The 23,779-nt window shown below is 38.9% G+C and overlaps 1 protein-coding gene across 7 annotated transcripts in view; it reads right to left on the reverse strand.

The window, feature by feature from the left end:
- Nucleotides 1–23,779, reverse strand: part of SOS2 (SOS Ras/Rho guanine nucleotide exchange factor 2) — a 55,947-nt gene that overhangs the window by 3,695 nt on the left and 28,473 nt on the right. For 6 of the 7 annotated variants that reach the window (XM_075150702.1, XM_075150699.1, XM_075150698.1 and 3 more), the window contains 12 exons: nt 17,692–17,819; nt 16,695–17,350; nt 13,759–13,840; nt 12,954–13,076; nt 9,415–9,518; nt 7,987–8,206; nt 6,896–7,015; nt 5,998–6,160; nt 4,878–4,995; nt 4,077–4,249; nt 2,347–2,463; nt 578–839 (listed from right to left, as the gene is read on the reverse strand). In XM_075150702.1, coding sequence (XP_075006803.1) covers nt 578–839; nt 2,347–2,463; nt 4,077–4,249; nt 4,878–4,995; nt 5,998–6,160; nt 6,896–7,015; nt 7,987–8,206; nt 9,415–9,518; nt 12,954–13,076; nt 13,759–13,840; nt 16,695–17,350; nt 17,692–17,819 — 2,266 coding nt within the window. The remainder of the gene's footprint in view (nt 1–577; nt 840–2,346; nt 2,464–4,076; nt 4,250–4,877; nt 4,996–5,997; nt 6,161–6,895; nt 7,016–7,986; nt 8,207–9,414; nt 9,519–12,953; nt 13,077–13,758; nt 13,841–16,694; nt 17,351–17,691; nt 17,820–23,779) is intronic. The other variant, XM_075150700.1, reaches the window with a different exon arrangement.

A 23,779-nucleotide genomic window follows, 5' to 3' on the forward strand; every position in this document is an offset into this window, starting at 1 on the left:
ACAGAGCCAAGACCTCTTACACGCTACTTTCAAGACCAAGGAGCTGCTCACAGCTACAAGCAAAGCTTGGGGGTGTATTAGTGCATCTGAACTAAGAGTGTCATTTTTTTAATCAAGTGTTTTGGAGTGAGTGCCCTGACCATCCCCACTTCTGGCACTGGTTCACATCTCAAAATACACAGACTGGATTCCCTTCAAAGGAAATTAAACCAGAATCCACAGGACTCCTCCGAAACACACACTGGTGTGGATGCCAGGTCCTCAGCACCTTTCATCTCTACAGATGTGCCACACGTGGTAAAGCAGGCATAGCCCCTGCACAGTAGTGCCTCATGGGGACATCTCCCAGAACAGATTGCCTCAGCTCCAGCAGGCAAAAAGACTGGAAATGTCACTTGTTATTTAACTACTTACAGCAGGGATTTCCAAACTGCAGTACACGTAATACTGACCCAAGAACTTCGTAGTCCACAACTAAATTTTGCAACTGTTTTTTAAAAGGCTGGCATATACACCAATACATCTTGGAAGCCTGAGGGACAGTAACAACAATTATTAAAACATACTGCACATTTACCATAAGAACTGTTGAGATCGATGTCTAAAAATACACTCAACTCTGAAGAAGCAGACACTGGCGGCGTAGACGGTGTGTTTGGAGAAGTTGGTGCCGATACTGTTGATTCATGCTCTGCCTCAGTGATTCTGCTGAAGCTTATCTTACTCGGTTCCTTTTCAAGTGGCAATGGATGACTTCTCAAGGTGCCGGAGGTGGAGCCGTGTCTGCCAGTATTGGGCCTTATCCCGGGAGATTTCAGGGGGTATGTTGTTTTCCTAGGCTGGAGAAAGTAAAGCTGGTTAGTACTGCTAACATTTCAGATAGCAAAATTGCCAAGTCTCTGTAAGATATTTTTAAAAAATACTTATCACATACACCTCAAACAGTGTTACAGCCTTTCTACAATTGACTTGAGGTACAGTCTGTTGTTATCTATACAGCAGGAGTTTACTGAAAAGTTATGGATGCAGCTTAATAAATCTTTTTTCCCAGCTTCCCCCCCGCCCCAGCTATGAAGAATGAAGAGTCAAGTTTCAGATGCATGCTCATCAGGACAAAACACAGGGAAGAGCAAGTCACAACCTTGGGAGAGAAAGAGTTATTTCAAGTGCCTCCATAGGCCTGCAGAAGAGCACCTCGTAACGGCACCGTAAGACATGCTCTGCGCTTATACCACAGAAGGTCACCAGGCCCCTACACACGTCCAAGATCAAGGACACACTCAGACGCATGTTGTCTACGTCCTCTGGGTTAGTCAGTACGAAATTCTTACGCACACGTCACTGGTGTGAATGAAACAAGCCTCATTAGGCTCAGGTGTAACGCAACACAGATCAAAGCCGATCCTTTGAAGATGAATTACGTTCCCATCCTACGGTGGGGTGCACGACTCCACCACGTTACAGTACCCAGAACTGGACTTTCCTGAAATTCCAATAAGAATGTCTAATTTGGAAAACATGAACTGTAAAGAATTCATGCCCAGATGACTAAGACTGGCAGCATGGATATCTATTTTTAGAAAATATTTTAAAGAAATTACTGCAAGCAGTGTTTTTGCAACAGTAATTTCTGTCATTTTCTTGCCATGTTCATAATATCATCTTACTCATTCCTCTTAACAGCAGACTGCTAAAATGATTTATAGCTCTCGCAAAAATCAGAGATGTGTCCAGCTATTCAGAAGTACAATTACAACGTATAAAAAAACAAGCGTTCTAGAGAGCAATCTTTCTGCTTAAAAAAGAGCTCTGGGCTCCGGTAGCTATTTTCTTAAAAAACAAGATTGCTATTCCTTTAAATTGAATTACATTTTGATCAGAAAGAAGGTTGCACCTTATCAGTTCTGTGGTATACTTCAATTTTTGCAACAATGCAAAACGTTTAGACAAAAGAAAAAATAGAAATTAACTTCTACTTAAAGAAAACTTAACACATTAATTATGTATAAAATCCATATTTCAATTAATGTAAATATTTTATAAGACTTTTGATACTGTGAAATGAAAAATGTTAAATATTATTACATATTCTATCAAATGACTATATGCTAAGAAACTCAAATTTAAACTGTAATATTTTAGGTTTTGAGAAAAAAATGTTCATTCTAAAATAAGCCAAAGGTAGTATGTTTTAGTAGCGACAAATGCCTGAAATAAAAATATTTTAAAATCATCTCATGATACAGACTTCTGAAGGAAATATATCTGGCTTATTGAGTTAACGACGTATTCTTTTTCATAGTGGCTTGTGGACTTTAGCTATTTAATTTGCAGGACAAGACTTACAAATCTAGGTGGTTGCTTGCAGTTTCGAGGTTCAATTTCTAATGACTTGTTGAACAGATAATCTGTAAACTCTTTTTCTGGTATCTTCCCCATAGGATTGAGATTTTCAAAGAATTTCTAAATGAAACAAGCATCAACAATATTTAAAAAATAAGTACATATACAGAATTTTATTGAAATGCTTGTAATTCACTGATTAAAAATCTAGCTTTTCGCTCTTCTGAAGCTGATTTCCAGAAAAAACAGAGTAAAACATTCCCTGAAATAAATACAAAACAATCCAATGCAAGAAATAATCAAGTTCACGGTAAGTTTCCTGACATGAAAGAATGACCTTGCTTCAAATAACTAGACACGGTAAACGAAGTCTTCTGTAAATTGCTTGCTAATATTTTTGGCTACTGAATCATGCACAGCACAGCAGTGTTAAAGGCCGTGCAACAGCATACACTTGCCTTAAGAAGCTAACGTCACAGATCTGGGAAGGAGCAGAATACAGATAATACAGAAGTGAAAGCAAAGGTTATGCTAGTGCCACTTCTTAGAGGTGCTTGGGCTGTGATCAGTTAACTACAAAGAACAGGAAGGGACGGAGGACAAAAGCAGGAAGGTCAGAGGCAGGGACAGGGTATGGCGCTAGGCACAAGGACTGGAAGGAAGGCATGGCTAGGACAGGACTGGCACCGAGGGCACGGGACGGGACAAAGCTCCCTGAACGCCTGACAGTCCTGCGTTAGCTGCTCCTGCCACAGCCGGAGTCTCGTGGTGAGCTACAGTGGTTTCCCTTTGTTCTTTTTTTTCAGTACAAATACTGCCATCCCTTGAACTTAATGTACTTCTTGGCTTAAGAATACTGTAAATCTCCTAAACCTTTCCCAGACATGTCCACAGCAATTAAACATACAATGCAAATAACATTTTAAACAGCAGTAATGTTGCCCATTTAATTCTTCACGTAACCAACTTCTTTGTTGCTTCCTGCCTGCTGCTGTTCACTAGCTGAGATTGAGAGCTGTCCACACTGCTGGTTTTTGGAAAGGTTACTTGCAAAGTACGGCTGGGTACTTAAAGCTATTCTTTTCAACCATTATTACCTCTATATAAAAACACCTACCTACCTTTACCTGGCTCATTGTTGTTTCAGCATCTTCCTTTAAATTCCTTTAAATTCTCAGGGATTCACTAGTCTTTGTCTTAGGTGGGTAAGCACTCGAGCATCCTCTCATTTCTAAAGATAATGCTGGCTGACACTGGTGCATCCCCACATTTGCTTAGCTTCTGCCGTGCTGAATGACTGTGGGTGTTTGTGCTGAACTACACGCCCTCTGACTGTTAGCAGGGTCAGCAGACCTTGGTCAGAGGTGTCATTACAGAATGTCTGAAGGACTAAGCGCACTAGGCACATCCGGAGCATTTTAGGTTAAAGGCAACTGATTTTTCTCCAAAAAGTTCTGCTGTTTCGTTACTATGTCTTATTCATTCTGTTTTGTTGCTAAAAAATCTCTCTGATCCCCGGCTGCAGAACAATAAGGGGATGAACAAGACCCAGAACATGGAATCCCAAGAAGCAAATCCCCACTTCTGGCTAGTCCTTTGCTGTGGTACTTTGTTGTCTACCAGCCACTGTTCCCCCCTCTTCTGATGGTCACTGTTCACGCAAGATTAAGTCTAATACTAGAAGATTATTTGGCAATTTTTTGCCCCAAAACAGATATTTAATGTTTGATTACCCGAGTTTCTGGCTCTATCCGTAAACAGTAAGGCTGGTTTTGATACTGCTGAATTTCTCCTGTAATTTCAGCTACTTTTCTCCTCTTACTGAAGTTAATTAATTCTTTCCCTTGTCTTTTAAGGAAGTCAGGATTCCCTTCTTCTGTCTTCAAAATATTCGTTAGGTATATTCCTGATAAAAAGAGAAGTATTTTTTAAATTTCATTTTCATTCCAAGAGCTGATTTCTAATTCTTTCTAATGAATGATAAAAAAGTCTGAGCATAGGCAGACCATTCCCTTTAATGCTCCAACAATTTATTAGCTGGCAAGAACGAATCAAGTCTGCATTTTACATAGGAACAATATATTATTGAAATAAGAGGTTTTATCTCCTTCATATGAGATCCTGAGTTTAGGAAAAAACATCTTCAGTTCATCGCCATGAACAGATGTGGAGGCAGTGTTAAACAAACTAAGGTAATATTCACACCAACATAATACCAGTAATCTGTATACTAAACTAGAAAAATAAATTTTATATAAAAGACACTAAGTCTTTTATCTGATCTAGTGGAAAGTATCCCTGCCCATGGCAGGGAGGTTGGGACTAGATGGTCTTTAAGATCCCTTCCAACCCAAACCATTCTATGAAGTCTAAAAACATTACAAACCTAGGAAGTCAAAAGTCACACATTATATTACAGATTTTTTAGAGCTAAACACAACCTTGAACACTTTAAGCAATACTAACACATCTGCATCAAACTCAACTTAAGACTGACAATACACGCAATATTAGCCTGCCCTGGTGTTACTTACCAAAGAAAGGCACACAGGGTGGATTGATTGACTTGAGCTTAGCTAGATACTTTTTAAAATGATCTTGACTTAATTCTACTGCTTCATCCAAAACTCTTTTTTTTCTTTCCTGTAGTGCCTAAGTTGTCAAAGAAAAAAAATAAGGATGCAAATCTTCTCAATAGCGTGGTTAGCAAAAACAAGGCAATTCCCTAGCTCTCTTAGCAAAACTTAGGAACTGAAATTCAGATTTGAAAGAACTTCTTTTGTAAATGGTTTGCTCTGGACTACAGCACAATCAGTCCAACAATTCCATCGTGTGAACCATGAGGTTACTGTAAACAGATCATTATTTTGTCTATCAACTTATAAGCATAATCCTGGGTCCTTAAATTTAATAAAAATTAAACACTTAATTTTGAATTTAACTTAAAGGCCTCATATTGCCTTTCAAAGACATACAAAACTCAAAACATTCTATTCATGCTTCTTTTTCTATTTTAGTCAAGGGAGACCTTGCTGCCAAATCCTAGGCATTTCTTTTCCTTGGCAAGTGAAAAACGGAATCACTACTTGTGTAGTAGCCTCTCTTCCTACTGTCCATCTAAACCGTTTCAGCAGCTATTTGCTTCTGCCTCTGACAGTCTGAATTTTCTGAGACTCTCTCATCCAAGAGAAGTTCTTGTGATCAACTGAAATCTGAGTTTTAGCTATCCCCTCCCCATGCCCTTCTACCCCCACATTTCTTGCATCGGTAGGAAGTGCTGCTGTTAAAGTGTTCCAGCCCAGGGTTCTCAGTCCTGGGATCCTCCTCTTTCATACCCATAAAATGCTGGACTGAAGTAACAGGTTCATTTCAGACGGGTTAACGAACAACAGTGGAACGGCCACGGCGTTCCCCTTTTCTGAATACACGTGAGAAAATATCTGCTGAAAAGCTCCACTTCCCATTACAAACCCTTTGAGACCAAACCCAGCCCATCTTGTATGTTTTCTTGTAAATAATTTTGAACATTTCACACTTGATTTCTTCCATGAAAGAAAGTGTGATATGGATACCATGGATTTCACTTCAGAAGTGCGTGTGATACATTTCTGGATTCTGATTTTTTTTTTTTCAAGAGCAATGCCCAAAACTTACCTCAAATGTGTGATCTAGTCTGTACACTGACACAGAGTTCATTGCACTGACGATCTCCAAAACACCATTGAAATTATTCAGATCTTGAAAAACCTGCAGGATTTCTATAATCCTACTCAGCACAGCCACTCGCTCTTCAAAGTTCTCGGTTTCCACAATGCACCTAATCAAAAGACATAATTTGAGAAACACTGATAAATAAACCCTGACATTTTGCTAGCTACTAAAACAAAATTTTCCAAGCAAAAACTGTACAGTACATCCAGTATGCACATTTTGGCTCTCTCTCAAGAATCTCAAGTACGAATTTATGTAATCACATCTTACATATGTTCAAGTTGGAAAGCCAAGAACGGTTTTGTGGCATATCCTGTAAAACAATAAAGCAAACGCCAAGCAAGACCCAGGATAAGTAGGGTGACTCTCATGCCACTGTATCTACAGTGGCATTTTAAACGTGCTAGGTTAGGTATACACATACAAGCTGCTACACCCTTCTGACTGCAGCATTGGCCATGTCCTTAAAAGTACTTAATCATTTCACACGAGAAGGGAGAGAGACTAAGATAAGGGGACAGACACAACAGTGCTTTCATCAGAGCTGTAGAAAAGTGGTGCCGAGTCCTGCACTGCCTTCAACACCTTTTGAAATACTGTAGAAACGTAAGTAGGACCCATGCTGACCAAGTGGACGTAACTGGAAAAAAATCTTCTAGTCTCAGGAAGAGGGAGCATATGCAACTGGCATGGCATGCACCCTTGCACCAAAAACTGAAATTACTATAATGCCCTACAGCCATCTCAACATTCAAGGCAACAGAATTCAACTAGCAAAAAATGTTTCTCTCTGAATTTCCATAGGAGTTAATGCCACTACAATATCACCACCTGTACTTACTTTTCAAACCAAAGAGTAAGATTTGTAGTATGACGAATCATTTTCAATAGATTTGGGGAGTTAATTTCCTTATCTTCTTTAGTCCACACACTACCAACGAGTTCAGAAGGCTGTACTGCCCTGATGACGACAAAGCAAGATGCAGAATACTCAATACAAATAATAATTGTATGTTCTGTGTTTGCATTAGAAGATTATTTCTTCCCTTAATCACGACTTGATATTTCACAAATGCAATCCAATCTAGTCTACTGCAAAACAGTTACTTAAAATAACTTTTTGATGAGTATTTGACGATAGAAAGAAATATTTATCTTGATTGAAATTGGCATTTTTGAATAAGCATTTTCAGATAAGAAAATTACAAAAAAGTAAGTTTAACTTCCTGAAAGCATAAGAAAGCATCTTAAAGACAGTTACAATTTTTTTAAAAATAGGAAGCTGAAGGACTTTGAGCAACCTGCTGGAAAAGTGGCTCACAGAAGTGGCAACAGAAAACCTGCTCTCACTGAAGCACAAAAGGATGCTTCACTTTTGAGCTTTGCAAGACCTTAAAGAATTTCTACCCAGCAAAACCTAGCTCTCACATCAAGGCTAGCTCTATTTATCACAGGTAACAACAGAGCTAGGAAACAGCAGAGTACTTATGGTACCAGACCAAAAAAACTCTTCAGGATTAGAGTAGAGGACCCTGACGCACCAGTGCTACGGTTATATGCATGTAACACCTGGGCCTTTGCTATGCAGCTGTAAAGGAAAGGAGCAGAGACAATCGTGTTCTCTCTTCATGATGCAATAAGCGTTTCTTATTAATGTAACACTAAGTTTGCTTTTAACAAGGAGACAATACAAATCAGTATTATCTACTCGTAATATTTTACTGTCCTTCCTGTACTTATTTATGTTGTCAGATGTTCGATATGGAAATAAAAAAACCTTTTTTTTTTTTTGCCTTGCATATTTTGATATCGAACAGATGGCAAGAAAAACTCTTTCCATAATCTCTGAAAGTCAAGGGGACGTACTTCTGACTGATTCTACGAATCTTGCTCAAATAATCTAAAAAAGACATGTATTAGTTCAATCCCTACCTATACAGGTCAGACTCAAGAAGTGTCAGCTGTCGAGCAATTTCTATAGGATGCAGAGTCATGAGGTCCAGCGTTTCGCTGTGCCCAACACGCCAAATGTGCCACTCGATTGGGGGAGGTGGGCTCTCAAAGGTGATGTTGTGACTAATTCCATTTGCTTGAGCTTTCTTTCTCTTGATGATTTTAGCAATTGATTCCACCCACTTCTTCATGGATTTTCCTGCAAAACAGAAACCATAAAACCCCCCCTCTTTTTTAATACCATCTTAACTGAATTTTGATAATTTAATAAAACCAATCCCCCCAAAAATTGTACATGCATGCAAAATTCTGCATGCAAATTAATTAGGTTTGTAGTTCCCTATTTTTTTTCTTATGGGTTCCTGCACCTGTATCAGTTGGCAAATACAGACACATGTGAACAAATTCTTGGGTGCCCAGTTTAACCACATTTACTGACAGTTTTTGAGTGGAAAAAAGTGACCCTGTATACATTGTATTTTATGTTTTCTCCTCAGCTGCTCATTTCCACTTTGACTGCTAGCTTCATCTACTTAGAGGAGACAACTAAAAAAGTAAACAACAAGCTTCAAGTGAGATCTTTGCAACATGCTGTACTAGTGCACTGCAGAACAAAAAGATTAGAAAAATATATGTTTACAATATCAGTCCAACCTTTATAGTACACAAAATAGTGGACAAGATGGGAAGTACCTTCAGCAGTTCAAGACAAAGACCTTTTAAGAGACTAACCAAAACTGAATTCTTCCTCTCTGGTCAGCAATGGTTAGAATGGAGACTGCTGCAAAAGATAAACTACTATTCTCTAAGTTTGTCGCAGAATTATATTGCCCAATGTATGGTCTGACAATCTGAAAAGTAAAGTCTAGAATTGCCAGGATAAATATTAAAATTGACATGCCAACACTGTTGCCCTCCACTTAGGCTGCCAAAAAAATCTGCTAGTTCGTAAGGGCTTGCTCCAGAGGAAGCAACACCAAATGGGTCACGAATCCGCTCCTATTGATTTTCAGCTGGAACTTTCAATAAATGGGGAAAGAACAAGATGGTAAAACTAGACTCAGCAACCGACAGGGAAGGAATTCTCTATGAATACAAGGCGGGGAGGAGGAAGGTGACAGCCTGAATTCTAACAAGTCTATTGTAGAGTCAGGCAAGGATGAACATTACTGTCTTGAAGTAAATCCACTTAAGTTAAATATCATAATGCTTGAAGTAATTTTTGGTAGCTGTTTAGGCTCCAGGCCAAAGCTTGCTCATGTAAAGGAGAGTCTCATAAACAGCTCAATTAAAGGCATTAAAATTACTCATGTGTGTAAAGAAATTCTCATGCCTAAAACCTGTCAGGATTAGACCAGCAGGTTGTACCAAAATGCGGAAGAACAACAGGACCACCAATTACCATACCTCTTACACTGGAAATAAACGTCTCCAATCTCTCTAGTAATTCCAGATCTCTTTCAAAATCGTAAAAATGGTGCTCTACCCAGTGACGAAAAACATTTAATATTCTGAGGAAGGAGAGAAAAAATAAAATATTATGTTTGTTTTTAAGGACTTCCAAGGCTCATCCCATGTAAACACTAAATGAAACACAATTCTACAAAAGCTGAGTTACAGATTCATGTAGTTGATGATTATCAAAATACAGATGGACAAAGGGGCAGAACAAAGACTAAGCATGACACCAATGACCACAGCAGTCCCCGGGTATTTGAAAATTAATTTTCCAGTGTTAGCATATATATAGTTTGGTGTTTCTATAAAAGCTTATATAAAGAATAGTAGTGTTGAGGTAGTTTCAGAAGAGGAAAAAACTTAACAAAATCAGATAAAATTGGTATTTCTAATGTAATTTTCTGATTTTTTTTTTTAGTTAAAAAAGCTAAGTAGGATCTCCCATTTGGTAAGAAACAAATTTGTAGTTGTTTCTTTCCTACACACAAATTTCAGCTTAGAAGTTGTTGCAAGTGTACTGCCCTACTTTTACAACTTTTTAATTACACAAATGGCTGTACTACATCCTTTAAGGATAACACTAAACTTTCTCTTGATTTTTCTCTACACTTTCTTAAACAGAACACTAATAAACAAGAGTCTAAAAGTGAAATACAACTGCTCCTCTGCCTTCTACTCTTAGGATGTATCAAAATTAAAAACTGTTTTGCCTCTTCTTCAGGTAAACGAGTTGAGCTCGTACCTCAAAACTTTGATTTATCAGGGTGCACCATATCACCTTAACTGAAGAGAGCAAAAATCTCCTACATCTACTACAACAGATTTTCCCTGTGCCAATCCAAAAGGTGGGACAGCATGATGGGGTTAATGGAGAGCCCACGGCCTCAGACTCAGAGGAGGACACGGTCACAGTCAGATGTGGCTACTCCTGCCCCATCGCCTTTGCAGAAGAGGCTCAGCTGAATGCTGCTGAACTCCCCCACCCTTCGCAGCTCAGGCTATTAAGGTAAACCAGCGCTAATTGTGTATCAGACTACTGTTTGCGGTGGCTCAGCCCTGTAAAGTGGGAGCAAGAACATCTGAGAGGGACAGGGCAGACAACTGATCGTAATCTGCCAGTCTGTTGTGAGTCAGAGCACTAGAGGAGATGGCTGGTTTAGCTTAGTCAAATGAAGGGCGCTCTATGTGAATACACGGAAAATTAAATAGTTCTCCTCTTCCCAGTGTCTAAGTTAACGAATAAGGTTTATCCCATGAAAGAATGGCTACCCAAACAGATCATTTAGGCTGAAAATTAATGATAGCTTCTAACTGTCAAAAGAGTGATGTTTTGAAACAAGTTCCCGATAACAGTAATACAGGATCTTACCTAATCAGTCTTTGCCTTTGAGATATCATGGTAGGAATACTGAAAAAGCAAGAAAGATCGCCTGCTTCTGCTGACTGCACTTCCAGCTTAGCACCTCCTCTTTCTCATGACCTCACATGCATTTAATCTAGTCAGACGTTACCGTTTCCATGCCTGTGCACTGCACAGCACGTCTACAGCATTTTCTACAAGGTGGGGAGTAAGTGCTGGGGAGGGAAGGCAGGAAGGGAGGGAGGGATGAGCATCTTCACATTCTCCACCTTCTTCCCAAACCTCAGATCTCTGAAGCAGAGGTCAATGCTATTAACAATACTGGAATTTACAGTACTGTTGAGCATATCAACCTAACAGCTCAAATTCAGACACTTATTTTCAACTGTAACACAGTTAAGAGTTTCAAGCTACTAGAAACATGTAGTATCTCCTAAATTCAAAGATTAACTATAAGTCACAGAAGAGTGTGTGTTAAACAGCAGCTTTAAACCACATCTCTCATCAAGCAGGCACCCATAAACTGACTCAGCTCACCAACCATAGCATAAACTAAAAAGCAAAGAGTAGCTGCTACGATCCTAATCTCTCAAATGAGGAAAGAAACCAGAAACCAAAACCAAAGACCCTCGAAACTTTGGAATGGGACACAGGTTTCGAACAGCTCAAACATAACGTATGAAGGCAAAAGTGCTAAACTGATTTTGGAAATTAATAGCAAGAAACATGGTTAATGTTTCTATAGGTTCCAGTTCATTGGTAACCACTTGTCCTGCTCAGCAATGGCAGTCAGCGGTGCTGCAGGAAGATGCATTTGTACCATGCAAAGGGGCACTGTGAGGAGGTCCCCAAGCCTAGTTAGTAGAGGAGGCTATAAAAAATACCAACAAAAGCAATACAACATTTAAACCCTGAGCCAGTTATGTCACAAAAGCCCATTCTGCGTGAGTTTCTATGAAGGGGCTCTATAGGCATCTTTCTGGATGGATGCAAAAACAGTTATCAGAAAATAGCAAGCTGAAACCAGGAAAAGCATGTGCTGAGAGGCAGCGTGTGAAGCTCTCCCAGGAACTGATAACTCTGGAGACTAGTGGTCCTGCGGAACCCTCAGGAGCTGATAAACTGAGAACACTAACAGCCTGACAAATCTGTACAAGGCCACGAGCACACAGAAGTATGAAGGTTACACTGAGGTTGTATAACTTGGACTACATCCAAGAAAGTGGTGGCAGCTATGTGTCGACAAACAGTACAGTATTACATACTTTTTTTTTTTTTAATATATATATGCACACAGGTATCTGATGAAAATGAGACTCTTAAGTGACTTTCTGAACACCTACCTTGAAGGTACTGGCATGTCAGTATGACCCTTCACTTTGGGTAAACTGCTGTTGCTTCAAACAGGTAACTATGAATGACAGTGTGTGGTATGGCAATAACTGAGGGTACCGTGTGTACGGTTATCTGCCATTAATAGTAACATCTTGATGCTACTAATAAAAACAGTTTAACGAATAAAAGTTGTTCTAGCAAATATTGGTTGTGCTCTGTCTCCTCCTGACTTGATCCCCTATCAGGGAAACAATTAGCCTCATTCATGCTAGAAACGCTTAATTGTTCCTCAAGTTAGCTTGGTCAGCAAGACCTTGAAGATTCACTGCAGCCTGTTGCAATGTGCAGCACAGACAAGAGTCTCCCTGTCTGTGTGCAAATACATCAACAGGGCTGGGAAAGGGAGTAAAATACCAGCAGGACTGAAAAAAATGGAAACAGAGAAACTATCTTCGTAGGGCCTGTTAACAAGGAATCCATTCAAAATGCAGTCAGAAACACTTTCAGTTGTACATCTCTCACCCACACCCGCTTTACATAGCAGCCATACAGCGTTCTTGTGGGTGGTGATCACAGCTGTGAGCGGCAGAGAACCAAAGTGCAGTTGCAACAACAACAGAAGTCAGTATGACTAATCAGAACATGATTTGGGTTATTAGTCTGGTTGCAGACAGTGCTAAGTCCCTACTTGACAGCACAGCAGTCTCCAAAAGAGATTACTGTCTCCAGGATCACCATATAATCAGTGAACTAAAATCTGGCTTTAACAGAACAAATTTAAAAGCAAGTAAACCTGAGTTGTACTGGCTGGACATATTCCTTGCGAAATCGCTTAAGGTCTGCGCTGATGGGCTGCTCTCCTTTCTCAATTGCCAGCCTGTCTGCTTCAGTAGGCTCAGGCTCTGGGATTTCAAACCTATGAATAAAAGTACCAAAAAACTGATGGCAATTAAGATAAAACACAAACGCTTTACATAGGACATGAAGAGCAATTGCATTTAAAAAAAAAAATCAGTGCGGTGAAACTCAAGCACTCATCTAATATCCAGTTTGCCTGGAACTCCCTCCTCCCCTGGCTAACACACCCAGTTCTCGCCCTGATAATTCGCTAGTTCTCTGGTCATCACAAGATGTCTAGACTAGGATATAAGGTTTTTAACTACCTGCTAGCTTGATTAAGTGAAGATTAGAAGAAAGCTTAAGAGTGGCTTTATCGCACTGTATTAAAATGCTGTTTACATTAAAAGTCTGTGCCTTTCAAACAAGCTGCTTAGAACATTTCCGTCCTTATTTGCATCGAGACTTAGGCATACTCATACACTCTCATGATAAAGTCAAGCAGTTCAAAACATTACCACCCCACAGCTGAGGCACACCAAGTGCTCTAGCTAATACTTAATTCAGGTAACTAATTTAACAAACTGGGAAAAGGAAACTTGTATTAAAAACTTGCATCGCTGTATCCCATGTTAAAAGTTACCGTTTTATGAGCTTCACTAAAACATGTGCCACACGGCACTGAGAACGCGAGCAGAAAAGGAGCAGGTAAATGAACACAAAGCCTTTCAATGCCTTCAGAAAGGATGACCGCTGCTTACCTTTCAATCAGTAAACTCAGCAGTTCCTGGGGCTTGCAAAATGAGCGGTATGTGGTAAGGAAAGTACGTACAAAATTAGGATCTGTAAACACAGAATAAGAAAACAATAGAGTGGTTTTTTATCCAATTGCAAAATCAGAAATAAAATACACATATACTCACAGAAAAAGTTTAAAGTGCAGAAAACACGCTAAGGTTATAAGTTAAGCACTGCAATTTGAAAAATACCAGAAATTATATTGCTTGTGAAATTTTCATTTAGTTCTTTGATGCATTTCCCCTGTAAAAGTATTCAACGGCACATTCTATGTTCTCTCAAAAACGGTGTCTCGGTCTTGGCACGCGGAATGGCTTACACTCCCTGAATATGCAGCTATTCCCTGGTTTCATAAAGACAAAAACCACATGGTAGCAGTAGGCTGTCTACTCCCTTGACGTCAAAAATCCCTATACCACCCCGACAAAACGTTTGTCTTACCTCTTCTTAAAAAATCTCCAGCAGTGGGGACTGCATGCCTGCCCCAGCCACACCACTGCAGCACACAACTACCCTCTGCAGAGCAGCCAGCAGGCAAAACATGACGAGCAGCAGAGGCCTTACAAAGCAAATACCTGCAGCAGTTCAAGACGTTGCATCTCCACAAGCCACCACACCTCCCTCCTGCTGTTCCTCACCGCTGTGGTAGGTGTGTTACCGTGAGACGTGCCTATCCGCAAGCTACCACGCGTTTTATTGGGCCCACTCTGCTATATTAGAAGTATTAAAGGAAAAACACTGTTCCTTTAATCTCTTTTAATTCCACTCTCTTGTACAGAGTTGCTTAGATCACGAATAAGCGAGCTGATAAACAAATCACTTTACCGTGATCCACGAAGGGTCATCATCTGGTCCTAACCCCGACATCCCTGCAGCAGACCCCCTCGCACGGGTAACAGCGGCACTACCCTGCTACTGCGTGGCACGCAGCAGCTTCCAGAGCTGCCCGGGAGCAAATGAATGCTGGAATACAGGAAAACCAGGCACGTGCATGTGCATATGCTCTCTCAGAATTGTGGATTTTGGATTGTTGGGAGTTTCTTTTTTCTTGCTGTTCTGTAAATAGTCTTCAATCTGTCAGCATTAGGTGCAGGGAGCTTACACCAGCAGTCTTCAACATGTGGGCAGTGAATTTCTTCCAATAAAGCCACAAAATATTAAGACGAACACTGCTTTTAAGAAGGCTTAAATTCCCTGCAGAGCCCTGCTCAACATTTTTAAGGGATCCATATATAGGAACGTGCTTGCAAGCTAAAAGTAATACTGCTCTCATTCTGTGATAATGCTGCTGAGTTTGCACCCTAGTCCTGCACTGGCCTGTTCCGCTTCCACGTCACATCTCCATTCTCTCTTCAGTACTATTTATGACATTTATTAAAAGTAATTCTTCCTCTTACCTCTGAACAGGCAGGTAGTATCTCTGCTCTGCAGACAAGACCTGCAATTCTCTTAAAGTGGGGGCTGCTATTCTGCTCTCTAACCTGTGTAGGTTCCTTTATGTTACTTTAAAAATTACTTATTTTTGTAAATGACGTTCTCAAGAAAATAGAAAACACAAGCAATGTGCTACGAATAGTGGCTTGTGATTAAAATTCAGGAGTTTATTAACTCTGCATTTGCTATCTCCTATGGTATCCTGGTATCAACTGGGGACTTCTTTGACATGACAGAAGTCATTCTGCGAACGCAGAGCCCGTGTGCTGCAGCAAAGCCTGCTTCAAACAAATCTGAAACCAATGCAAACCTACAATAAACTGACAGTTTAAAAAAATCACATCTTGACCTAAATACAAACAGAAAGCATCACCAAGATCTGCTGAGAGTCCCTCCACACGCTGTTAGTCATCGAAATGCCCTTGTGGAGGCTGAGGGAGAGGATTTTGTTAGTCTTGGCTCCAAACACTGTTTGGAAAAAGCACACAGAAACCCAAGAGGCAACGCTTTCATTGAAGATTCCCAAGGCCGAAGCGGCAAGTACTTGCGCTATAAAAACTGAAGTTACGCTAGCAAACTAATACTCAAATACACCAGTTCATTCAGGAAAAGCGCTAAGTTTACAAGCCACCAAAACCCATCACATCTTAGAAATGGATGATTTGGGACTCACAAACAAAACAACTACAGATTACTTACATACCAACTAGTTGCATCAATACTGAGCTTCAGTGTGGGAAATGCTGGTTTTTACATTTTTTTTTTAATACACAGCTCCACGCTATCTAGCCTTAGTTTTATGAAAAAGACTCACTTCAATACCAGTTTTGTAAAAAGCACAAAGGAGACCATTACTATTTGAGAAGTTTTAAAAAAATTGCACACCACTTCCACCAGCATCTTTGTGTCAGCTTCACTGCATCTCCTTTCAGATCATGCTTTTCACCCCAAACCTAAGATCTAACATTTTCATCAACATTAGCACTTCATGTAACTACTTCAAAGTTTCATTTCTGTGGCTTCCACAGGAAAGTCTGAAGAATGCCAATTGTGATTTGCATCCTTTTCTACTGAGGGACTTCACAAAGCAGCAGGTTGAAGTATAATAAATACAACCTCCAACCTTTTTCTTCCCTGATGGTCACAGAGCCTATAATTGCACCACTACTTTAGCCATGATGGTCTCAGGAAGCACACTATTCAATTAGACCACTGATACCTTTTCTTTTTTTTTTTGGGGGGGGGGTGGGGGGTGGGGAGCTTGCATACCCAAAATTTTCTTACAGCTTTGCTAGCAAAGCTAGTTGATTTAATAACAGATACTGCTTTTTTTTCCTGAAAATCTTGCTTTACATTTAACTATATGCAGAAAACAAACCAACCAAACAAAAGATAAAAGGATTAATTTCATCACCCATACAAAGATGACCTTAAAAAACATATATATAACAAATGTACAGGATACCTGCATACATATGGTACGTTAACCTTTCGATTAATTTCACAACCGTTCCTCCTTTGATGATAGGAATGCCATTCCTGCTTTGCAAGTTGTCCTCAAAAACGATGTTATCCTCCGAGTCTTCCACTACAAAACGATACACGTTTGGACTGGGCAACCGCAGCGGCTGTTCATTTTCTTCTTGCAGCAATACTGAATCAAGCATCCTATCCAGGGTACTGCGATACTGGAGGGAAATCAGAGCTGCCATCCAATTACTCTTCTCTTCAGCAGACTTGGCAGCAAACAGTATACTGTTTTCATCTTTAGATACCAGTTCAAAAGCATGTTTGTATTCAGATGTGTCATCTTTATCAATAATCTGTATTTTCCTCATGATAATTTTTTCCTTCAGTCTATACTCCGCATTGCTGTAACCAGGAAGCCGTGATTGACCGTGATTAGTTTTACAGCTGATCATTAAACCATCAAAGAGAAAGATGTGGCGTTCATGTTTGGCTCCTATTTTTGTCAAGCCACCTTCCATTATGAATTCATTACAGCACTGCCCAATATCTTTGCCTTCCCAGCCATCAATATTTTTCTGGATTTCATTCATTTTCTTGATGGCCAAGTGCTTGCTTCTTATTTGTCGGTTATAGAAGCGACAGACTGGCTCCCTTGAATGAATAAAAGAAAAAGTCATGATGGGCACATTCCACATTTGCCATCCCAAGAGTCCAAAAAAATCAACTAAATTAATTGTTTACATCATTATTTCTTTGACCTAAATATGCCCTAACCACTGCTTTGGCTAGGGAAGGAGTAAGATATTGACATTATTCACAGAAGTGGACCACGAAGGTTTTGGTCCATTTACAATGAAAACTGGCATAAAGACATGCCTTGAAAAGGAAATATACACATTATCTAACAAGAAAAAAAATTACAATTCCTTCCACACCATTTATCTCCTTCTCTGCCAACTTTGGGAAACCAGGATAGTTTTGTGGATTATTACCCAGGCCGACGTCTTGGGGAGTGTTTGCTGTAAATGCGTTCCATGCTGCACTGCAGGTTCAGAAGAGCAGTAATGGCTTGTTTTAAGCACTCTCGATCCTCTTCATCTTCACTGCATTCCTGCAGTTGCTGTGACATAATAAACGTTTTTCTTTCAGATTTGTCTAACTTATAGAAGGGTAGGAAGACTGACAAACATTCTTACGCAGTGTTATCTACAGCACTCAATGAAGTCAGTGACTTCAAGTCAGTGAGTTATTCCTAGAAGCACAGTCAAAACTAGCTATGGATGTAACTAAAAACATTTGTCAGATATTCAGGAAAAGTCAGTAGATACTCAACAGGAGAGAGCAGGAGGGAGTTTAGAAAGATAACCCTTTACCCTTTTACCGAGAGCCAATGCTAATTGTCAGACACTGTTTTGCCTGTTATCTTTTCAGCAATGTCCTGTTTCACAACTGATTTTATTAAATAGTTTGGAGGTTTGAAATAGAGAATTAAATGGTGGTTTATGTAACTATGTGTAATATTCCTTCGATGAGTCAATTAATCTCAACATTTCAGAGCAAATTTAAAAGACAGAATGACCAAGATTCTCTCTTTGTTTCTTACCATTCTGAATTCTTCCATCCTCAGCAAACTCATCTATTTCAAGAATGGCGCATGGCACAAACTAACATAGTTTAAAAAATGTCTGAAATTCAAGATTTGCTACTAACAGCAAAATGTAAAGACAGTGAGAACGAGCATATTTCCTTTTTATAAAGACTAGATCCGTCTCTACCACTAGGCAGAAACTTCTTGAATTAGGAAATTCAACAGGCTTTCATATCATCTCCATACACTTGGTAGCAGTACGCTTTGAGCAAAGCCTATTCACAGAGTTCCTCCTTCTGGTTCTTTAAGGTGATCATTCCTAAAATACTAGTGATGCAAGTAAGAGAGATTTTTCTCTTTAACCCCTTTCATGTTAAAGATCGTATAAATTTTTTAGAAGAAAATTCAAGCGAATAGATTGCTGGGCAAAATCAAGACAATATGCCACGCAGTTTTGGATAAACTCTGTTTTACCTACGTACTTTAAGAGAAATCTTACTTACAATCACTCAGCATGGCAGAAGCCTTCTTTTCCTTTCCCCATTATGTTCCCTCAGCAGGGATATGTAGCTTCCTCTAAAAGTAATTGAGAGAACAGGATTTGACCCGATTTGGTCCACTCTCTTCATGTAATTCAAATTACTAATATTTTTATTTTTCACATGCCCAAACAACCTCCATCTTGCATATTAGAGAAATGAAAGTTTCATGGCCAAGAATTTCTAGGAAGTTTATGAGCTGAGGAACAGTACAGGGAAGGGAAAAATGTCTACCTCTGTGGAAACCCTTCTTTTCCTTACTATCAGCCACAGAAATGCAAAGAACATAAAAATGTTGTGAAAAGATGACAAGTGCAAAATCCTAAAGGTGGGAAAAGCTACCGAGTCTGATAAAATACTCTTTCTCCTCACACGTCCTGAGCAGAATTTCTTGCATTCCCTTTCCAAAAGGAGCTGTGTTTGGCACTTAACAGACATCAAATGGCACATTTTGCTTTTTTTTTTGTATTAAAAAAGAAAAAAAAAATATATATACACATTTGGAAGTAATGCAATCCATTTCTACATCTTAATGCATAGATTCCTGAAGATCAGGCAGATTACCTGAAGCATATCTCATTCTCTGTAATCACTGGACTAACATCTGCTTTTCCAAATGCCAGTTCTTAACCAGCACCTTTCCAATTAAACAGCACATGCAAAAGTGTAACGTGCTTGCTAGACAGGGAAAATACGTAAATCCTGACAAAAGGGAAAAGGGGGTCCTGCTTATGCCAGATATATTTAAAATACCAGTGATGATAAACCAAGAATATTAACTATTCAATTTATTGTACAGAAAACTGTCAGAAAATAGTAATGAAGAAAACTGTTCACTTAAAAAAATTACATCATGGTGATCCTGTAGAATATGGACCGGCGTTTCTCTGTCAGTCAATGGCTGTCCATGATTAGGTAACAGCGGAAAAGATCAAAAGGTGGAATTTCATACATTTTGGATTGCTTGATAACAACATAGTGAGACACATGCAAGAATTAGGGATAATCTTCTGCCTGCAAGTCACGTGAGAAGGAAGAATATACTCTACAGTCAGCAGAGGAAAGCCTTTTTGGACTTGAACAGACCTCTGATTACCCTCAGGATTTTAATGATCTATCTAACTGGCACCTTGCTCAGGACTTGGATGGATTATATGACCCCTTGAGTTCTTTGCACTGCATTCAATGAATAATGTGTCCTGGAACGCTGGTATCAACAGATACATTTACGAAAACATACCCAGAGCTTGAAAGTCTGATGAAACATAAAGCTCTCCTCTACACTGCCAGCATTAAGGTGTTCATGCTTGGAAATGTCAAGCATAGTGTTTTAAACCCGAACACTCTGATAATCAATTAAAGATAGCACAATCAGAATATATTTGGGTTACCTGTTTGCAAGATCTAACAGTTTTTGATCACTACCGCTATTTTTTCCTACAAGACAGTTTTTTTCTTTAGCGTGACTTCCTTCAGCCTTTGCTATCATCGGTCATCCTGAAACAGCAGGTTCATTTTCTGTCAACGCTTGAAGAAGCAACCCACACTGAAGTGACATCAGGGCCTGCCCTCTGACTCAAGGTGTTCGAAGGCGGTTTCCTAGTGACCTCTATACGGCTGCTAACGAAAAGCAGACAAACCAAACAAATTCAACATGGGAGTCTCCAAACGGCATCCGACCCTTGTGCCTCTTGCTTAGGCAAAGAGGGGTCTCTAATGCATCAGAGGCTGCACAAATAGGGTTTTGCACCGAGGAGAAAAGTTCTACAGCTTGAAAGAATTTTCAAGCTTTTCACACTTTAATTTCATTCATTTTACTTTTGCTATTTTGCAAAAGAGCAAACATCGAGGCCTGCGCTTCTGTAAATCATTCATTATTTTATTTACCTCCCAATTCAGTAGGGTTTTGGGGTAACTTTCTTTAGGAGCAACAGTCTCAATCTTAGCTTCTCTCCCTACTGAAGCCATGAAAATATTTTGAGTATTCTGTTGCTTTTCTGCTTCCATTTTTGTTATGTCTTTTTCAACCAAGGTTCCTAGAGACAAATACAATGGTAACAGGAAAGCAGTACCAACAGTTTATAATATATTAATATTGTTAAATAAATACTTTCTCTATCCCTAAAAACACTGCTTTTTAAAAATCACTGCTCTAAATTTAGGATGTTTTCAAAATACAACATAAAATTCGAATTTTAAACCTGCAACTGAAGTGATCACAACAAAAGTTTGCGTATTTATCATTATTCACTACAGAGTGATATTTAAGATCTCTGCTCTGCTCTATGTTCACAAGGTGAGAAAAACTCAAGACAGGCAAGCGTCAGCCTCTGCAGCTGAATTCTAATTCTATTCAGAAATCTTGTATATTATGGATAATATTTCATCATTTTCACTACTAAAATTCCCTCGTTAAAAAAGGTATCATATAATATTATATGCCATGCAGCATCCTGCTGTATTATCCAAGTTAAAAACAAATAAAAGAAACAACTAAATGTTTTTGCACTATCTGCCAGACTTTATTCTTCAAAGATATGAGGCAATTTTAAGAATGCGCATGTATAACCTGATCCTGTCAGTATTAACTGGAGTTATGAGCAGACTCAGAGTCCCCAGGAGACAGAAAACTCTTGCAGCACCACAGATTTAAGACAGGCTATCAAAAACAAATTATCTTCTCTGTGCCATGGTTTAAAATATAAATAGTAACCACCCTTTCCTGTCACTGAAGAGAAAACTACCAAGTCTGCATGCGGAGCATTTAATCTTAAGTTTTGGAAACGCACAAAACTCTGCTCCATAAGGCATGTATGTTAATGTTTCCCTAAAAAGCAGACAAACACTACGCAGCTTGTAAAATCAGTTAAATGTTTAGATTCTCCCAAAGGTGCGGTGTATGATTTCGTTCTTTAATTTCATACTGATGCACTCCGTTTCCCAGCTTTAAGGCACAATGGGTCATTAATTAGCCTGACCTTCAGCATAATACAGGTCACTAATCCAATTATGTCTTTTAAATGTGAAAGAAGAACATTTTAAGAAGTTCCACAGAATTATCGTATGCAACTGACCCTTCAGAAGGGGAAGTTACACTATTTTGAAAGAGACGTATTTACGAAGCTATCAGTGCTCACTTCACAGCAAGGCTGGCAGAATCCTGCCGTGCTTCCACTGTCATCCTTCAGTTCTTTGATCAGTTTATTTTCTTTTGGAAGATGTCCTTATGAAGAAACACAAGTTTTATGAAGGCAAATATTAAAACTATGGCAATGTAAAGTTTCTGTTCTCCATAGAGACAGGGCAGTAATCCAGAGAAAAGTTCACTGACGGTAAGGGTTGTTTTGGCTTGGTTGGGTTTTTTTAAGCTTTGTTAACTTTTTTCTAAACTAGACTTAAAATTTATTGAGACCACTTGGATTTAAACCTTTCTACAAAATATTGGTAATCCATACATTGGAGCTGCGTGGTTCATGGGTCAAAACAAATCATCCTTATTTTTACTTATCTAAATCAGGATACGTGAAAAATCACAGCAGACATAACTGAACTTAAAAAAAAAAAAAAGGAAAAAAAGAAAAAAAGGAATACGTGCCAGATATTAACTACAGACCTGGTCTTAAAACAATGGCAATTTTTTGGCTTGAGATTCTTTTGAGAACATCTTATATTGTATTATATGTAAATTCTATGTTGCAAAGTTTCCTTTTCTTCCTTCATACAAGCAAATCTTTGAAATACAAAGGAAGACCATATAACACGCCTGTACAACACTGCTAGTATCACTTTTTACATTGAGAACTTAGAAGTGTAATTTCTGTTGCTATTAAAAAAATGTCAGCTATAGCCACAGGATATTTCACCTGTTTAATTTAAGTATATCCCAGTTAGTTAATAATTCACTTACCCTTATAAGCATTACAAACTTTCTCAACACAATGGGGCACATAGAAACTTTTTTTACATTACCCTCAGCTACTTAAAAAAAGCTCCGATCTAAGTATTTTTCAAGATATTGCATTTTCTACAGCCACACTATTTTTTCTTATTCAAGAATGATTATTATAGATCTCAGATGTTAAATTTCTGCTGACAGCTGGCCTCTCGTCTTATAACTCAGAGCAAAAACATTTGCTTGTAAGCAAAAAGATACAGGCTTAGTTACTTTTTGGCTTTTAACTGTTATACTCAAGGGAAGTATCTACTGATGTGAACCACCTTGCTAGTGCACATCAGATTAAAATATGTGCAAGTGATCTGTGGTCAAACCAATAGAGGCTGTTCTAAAATAAGTAATGCCTCAATAGGCAGAACTGCTCATAAATAAAGACTAGATGCCAACCTAAACAACTTGTATGGTAAGGCCCCTGAAACATGTCCTACAGGAATAACTTTTTATCATCTGAATCAGAATGCCATAAAGCCTGACACTTCATCAATGTCATTTCTTAGAAGATAGAAAGTAAGAAAATAATAGTGCTTATTATCATTCCTCCTTAATATGGAAACAGTGTGGTATGCTATGAAAAATTATATTTTTTGCTGTATCTCTTCCATTTAGGACTCAGGACAAATGGTTGAACATTAAGAACAGATTATTCTGACTCCGCTGAAAGGAAGTGCCTCCCCAACCCCCAAAATAAGATCAGCTGAGCTGCAACTGGAGTGTGACTTGAGACCGAAAATACTGATCTCGATTATACTTAGCTTTTCCTGAACTGACAAAAAATTCAGAACTCGAAGAAAGAAGAAATTAGATTTGCATATTACATTTTTAACTATATTAGAACTCACGTTCAATAAAGGTTTGTTTAATAAAATACAGTTACTTCAAATGTTCATATCAGAGCAACAGATGCTTTTGAAGACTTTTTTTAGGGGGTTTTACTTTTCAGACATATACTAACTGGTGTCAAATTAATGTTTTCACATCTTTCAATTTTCAGAAGCAGT

The sequence above is a fragment of the Calonectris borealis genome, chromosome 5 (assembly GCF_964195595.1).
Source record: "Calonectris borealis chromosome 5, bCalBor7.hap1.2, whole genome shotgun sequence".
In the NCBI taxonomy this organism is placed as follows: Eukaryota; Metazoa; Chordata; class Aves; order Procellariiformes; family Procellariidae; genus Calonectris; species Calonectris borealis.